The 5265-nt window shown below is 36.3% G+C and overlaps 1 protein-coding gene across 1 annotated transcript; it reads right to left on the bottom strand.

Moving 5' to 3' along the window:
• Nucleotides 1-65: 65 nt before the first annotated feature.
• Nucleotides 66-4063, bottom strand: LOC107662519 (gastrula zinc finger protein XlCGF57.1-like). The gene is made up of 3 exons (XM_016452579.1): nt 3919-4063; nt 1692-3021; nt 66-919 (listed from the first exon to the last, which is right to left on the bottom strand). Exons 1-3 carry the CDS (start codon nt 4001-4003, stop codon nt 895-897), a joined length of 1440 nt encoding a protein of 479 aa, XP_016308065.1. The 5' UTR covers nt 4004-4063; the 3' UTR covers nt 66-894.
• Between the last annotated feature and the right edge of the window lie 1202 nt (nt 4064-5265).

The following is a 5265-nucleotide window of genomic DNA, read 5'->3' as shown; positions in this document are numbered from 1 at the left end:
CCGGGGACCTGATTATAGCACTTAAAACCTGGAAAAGTCAGATTTTCATGATATGTCACCTTTAAACTATACAGACATCAGTGTAGTTACCTTTCTAACATCTTTGAAATGTAATTTTGTTAATCATAGCTCTTCAGTACTGAAGTGATTTCAGTACACTATAAAATCAATCAAGCTTGAATGTGTGCTAGTTTATGCTCGAGTAGGTTACATTAATCATGTAAATAAGTCACTTAATAAACACGTCAGCTGTGTAGTTTTAGTGCTTCTGACTGTGTAAGTAAAAGTAGCATCAGCAAAGTAAAGTAGCATGCAGTGACTTCTTCAGTGAGCACAGAGAACAAATCTACTTCTAGATACGTTTTTGTAACATTTTATCTTACAGCTTTATTGTAAACTGTTGATTGCTGTTTTAATGAAAGCATTATATGTTGTTGTTTGTGTATACTGAACCTGGTTTATAGCAACACTACAAACTGGAACTGTTTAAAAATGTGCCTTTAAACTCCTCTTCACTCCACCAGACGGAGTTTCAAGCCTGAAACTGAACCGGATCTCGGACACAAATGCATCATTTGTATGGTCACGTGTTTGCAGAGCTTGATCATTCTCACTGTTACAGTCCTGGTTCGGTCACGTCCTTAAATTCTCTTTTGCATTCATTTGTCTTTCTTGTCTGCCTGTCAGTGGCTTGTGTTTATGAATGTCGCCTGCCGTCCAACCTTTGCTCTTAATTGTTTGTGTTAAAGTATCTGACCGTCACTTTATTAAAATGAAGCCTGATCTGTTGCAAACCAAAACTTGGTTTGGAGTTGATTCGTTGATTCATGTGGGGATTTTCTGCTTTTTTTGGTGTTTAGGACTAAAAATATAAAGTCTTCCAGAAGATTTCTCCTAACCTGCATTGAAAGCTGCACACCTGCATAATTAATAAAAAAAACAAGTCATTTCTCAACCGACTCACTGATTCACATTCATTCATCAATGTCTTTATTGAGTAATTATTGAAGAGACTCAAATTCTTACTTGTTAAAGGTATTTTAAGTGTTACTATCAAAGAGCATGTGTTAAATTATTTTAGATTGTATATTTTTTAGTGCATCTAATCATTGCTGATGACAAATTTACAGCATTTTATTTTTTGACTTTGATGCACTAGTTTGTTATTACAAATCAGGGCCCTTGCTAGGGTTGGAAGAAAATAGTAGAAGTAATACTATAATAATATTAGTATAATTTCAGTAATTTAAATCATTTAATATTTCTTTAATAAGACAAATAAGTTACCAATCATATGAAATTAGTATTAATAAATTAATTTGTACTACAGAGGTGGCACAGAACACAAAAAAGGCTAGTAGGTACATTTCCAGACGTTTAATGAGGCTCAGAGGTGGCATGAGTGCAATTAAATTCATAAATTCATGTGGAGATTAATGTTTTAAATATAAAATTTTGAATACAGGAATGATTTAAATAACTGAAATTATACGCTAAAAATCCGCCAGCAGGTGGCGGCAAGTCACAGATTTGATCACTGAATCATTCATTCAATTGATTCGTTCGAACGGCTGATTCATTCAGGAATGAAGCAAGTGACTGTCTTTATGAACTGACGGAACACTTTAATCCCTGCATCCGTCGTAGATGTAGGTGAAAATTTAATCTTTGGGTTACAGCAAATTGCTCACTTTGCCAACTTTGTACAGTGCTTTCTCACATGAACCAGTCGAGTGCGTGATGAGCTGAAACCCCTCTCACATGAAGGGCACTGGTACGGTTTCTCTCCGCTGTGAACTCGCTCGTGTATGTTCAGCTGTCCTAGCTGACTGAAACTCTTGTCGCAGTGCGAGCACTTGTAGGGTTTTTCTCCGGTGTGGATTCTGTGGTGAATCTTCAAGTCTCCGGCTCTTCTGAAACTCTTCCCGCACTCAGAGCACTCGTGAGCTTTCACGCCGGTGTGAACTTTATGGTGCATTTTAAAACAGTCCAGCCGTGAAAACGTCTTTCCACAAACAGAACAGAAGTAAGGCCTCTCATTCGCATGAGCCTTCATGTGTTTTTTCAGATGCGAGGCCAGAATAAACGCTTTACCGCACTGATCGCATTTAAAAGGCTTTATTCCAGCATGAGAGCGCAGATGATATGTCAGGCTGTCCGGTTGCGTGTAACTCATCCCACACTGATTGCACGTGAAAGGTTTCGCGCCGGTGTGAATTCGTAAGTGATGGTTAAGTTTTCCTTTAAATTGAAAGCTCTTTCCGCACTCATCGCATCTGTAAGGTTTCTCTCCGGTGTGGATTCTCATGTGGCACTTAAGGTTTTCTTTAAGTGAGAAACCCTTTCCACACTCCACACACACGTGAGGTTTCTCTCCGGTGTGACTGCGCATGTGATCGCTCAGGAGTCGCTTACGAATGAAGTTCTTTCCGCACTGATCACATCTGAACGGCTTCTCTCCGGTGTGGATTCTCAGGTGAATCTTGAGGTTTTCACTACGTGAGAAACCCTTTCCACACTGAGAGCACATGTAAGGCTTCTCTCCGGTGTGACTTCGCATGTGTTCATTCAGGAGTCGCCTGCGCGTGAATCTCCTTCCACACTGATCACATAAATAAGGTTTTTCTCCTGTGTGAGTTCGCACGTGATAACTGAGAAACCCTTGACGTATGAAACCCTTTCCGCAATGATCGCACCTGTAAGGCTTTTCTCCCATATGAGTTCCCATGTGAAGCTTCAGGTTTCCTTTATTAGTGAAACTCTTTCCACACTGAAGGCACGTGAAAGGCTTCTCTCCGGTGTGAATCCTCATGTGATCGTTCAGGACTCCTTTACGCATGAAACTCTTTCCACACTGATCACATGTGAATGAAGTTTTTACTAAAGATCTTTTTTGTGAGAAATTCTTGTCAGTGTGTGGGGAAGCCACAGATTTTTCTCCATTTATGAAATTGTGAGGTTCTTGATGGTTTTCCTCTATATCATTTAGTTCTTGACGTTCCTCTTTCAGCTCCATCAGGCCTAAAGTGAACACATTAAATAGTTAAATTAATTTCAAGAGACAAATGTCAAACAGAATGAAAAGAAAAATCTGAAAGACAATTGCTATACAACTTCAAGACAATGTACATAATTTTACTGTCTATTTGGAATAAAATTGAAAATGTAAAATTCAATATCAAATTTCTATTTTATTTTTCACAAATAAAGAAGAATAGACACAAATAAAAAGTACACACTGTAACCCCAACCATACTTCATATTATACTTTCCCAAACAAAGATCAGGTAAGGCTAATTTTACATACAGTACACAGTGAATATGACCAATAGATGGACGGATATACACGCATTTCTAATGAAGGCTACACTTCAGCAACTTTGGCGATGTTTGTAGAATTACAAGTTTCTTAGATATTCAAAGACTTGTTTAAAATATGAGAATGCAAGACAAGAAAGAAGTAACCCTGGTGATGTTCACTGCACCGATAAACATGAACAAACCTCAGAACGCGCGTTTGTTACAGTGTAACAGTCAAATGTATCCGCTCTCATGTAACCGAACATTAGATTGTTACTGTGTTTCAACCACGGAAAAACGTCACGTAACGTTACATTTGAAATTTATTCAGTGTTAATTGGTTATACCTTATTTACTCAACCTGTTCATTACATGTTTGAATAAATCTGTCATGACATTTTGATGAAAACGACATTATGTTAAATTTAAATGTTTGAGTATTGGTTATTATATCTGAACTACAGCAATTGAATGTAATGGTTTGCGCTCTGCTTTTTAATTTTAATATTAAACTTGTACCGACTGACAGGGTTCTCTGTTATGCAAGTATCAATTCTGGGCATTTATTAGTTTAATATTCATCATAAGTAAACATTAGCATCATGAATGAACACCAACCTCTTTGTTCCTCAGCATCTTCATCTTTCACTTTACATGGTTCTGCCTCATTCATATCCATGATCTCTAATTTAATACGCTCCATTTTTACAATGAAAAAATCCGCAGATTTAATTAATGCTCCATAAACCAGTTGGTGCTTCAGTGTCTTCTTCTGCCTTTTTGCAGTTGACAAGCCGCCTATAGATCGGCATTACCGCCCCCTAATGGACTGGAGGGAGATGTTTATTCCACTACAACAAAAATACAGCATTCCAGAGAACTACAAGAGAATACAGAAAGAAAAAATACAAAAATTTAAATACAATTTCTTTAAAAATACTTGATATTAAGGAGATTTTTTAAGTGTTGTTAACTGTAAATGTAAATCTATTTAATCTATTCATATAATAGAATCATGAATCTGAGGGTGCAAAAAAATCTAAATATTGAGAAAATCATCTTTAAAGTTGTTCAAATGAAGTTCTTAGCAATGCATATTACTAATCAAAAATTAAGTTTTGATATATTTACGGTAGGAAATTTACTAAAATTGTCCTGTCCTAACAAACCATACATCAATGGAAAGCTTATTTATTCAGCTTCAGATGATGCATAAATCTCACTTATCGACACTTGTGACTGCTTTTGTGCTCCAGGGTCACATGTGTTTCTTGTTCTCTGGAGTGAAACACTTTCTCTCATAGATCACATTATTTTGCCAAGTATTCCTTGAACAATTGCACAGTTTGATCATTTTCATGCTGTTCTGTCATTGTCTCATACTTTAAATCAGTGCGTAAAAATACAAATCTGATGCTTGTGCAAGGTTATGTTGAACCTTTTTCAAAATAATTTGGCTTGTGAAAGATCAAAAACAGTTTAAGAGGTCTGATTTGATATGAAATCAATCGATAAATAAACGATATATTAACACTATACCGTACTGCACTCAATCCAACGGATGTGATATTTCTAGTTTTTGTCATTTGATTTCACCCATTGATATTTTTATTTTCTTTGACCATTAAAATCTTCAACTGAAATGAGTTATGAAGCCTGACACAGATCAACAAGCACATGCACAAAGAACTGCATTACTGCCAGTGTGTGATGAACTGTGAACACAATATACAGTATATATATATATATATATATATATATATATATAAAAACATAAAAAGGTGTCGTGTTTTCTGTGATCAAACCCAACGATCAATGGATTTTCTTGTCACTTCTGTTCATGTGTTTCTGTATTCACCACCATTACTTTACCCAGCTGACCAGAAAAACTCAAGCGACTGAATGAAATCCATATACAAATGTATTTCACATACAGCCCTATATCACCTCCACTACATGACGCAT

The sequence above is a fragment of the Sinocyclocheilus anshuiensis genome, unplaced genomic scaffold (assembly GCF_001515605.1).
Source record: "Sinocyclocheilus anshuiensis isolate Anshui unplaced genomic scaffold, SAMN03320099.WGS_v1.1 scaffold1152, whole genome shotgun sequence".
Taxonomy (NCBI): Eukaryota; Metazoa; Chordata; class Actinopteri; order Cypriniformes; family Cyprinidae; genus Sinocyclocheilus; species Sinocyclocheilus anshuiensis.
The sequence above is the reverse complement of the archived record's forward strand: the minus strand, read 5'-3'. Positions and strand labels throughout refer to the sequence as shown.

Coding starts and splice junctions, on each gene's coding strand:
- LOC107662519 (XM_016452579.1), bottom strand. CDS start 4,003: ATGGAGCGTATTAAATTAGAGATCATGGATATGAATGAGGCAGAACCA. Junction 3,022..3,918: donor AGATGCTGAGGAACAAAGAG/GTTGGTGTTCAT, acceptor TGTTCACTTTAG/GCCTGATGGAGCTGAAAGAG. Junction 920..1,691: donor CACTGTACAAAGTTGGCAAA/GTGAGCAATTTG, acceptor TTAATTATGCAG/GTGTGCAGCTTTCAATGCAG.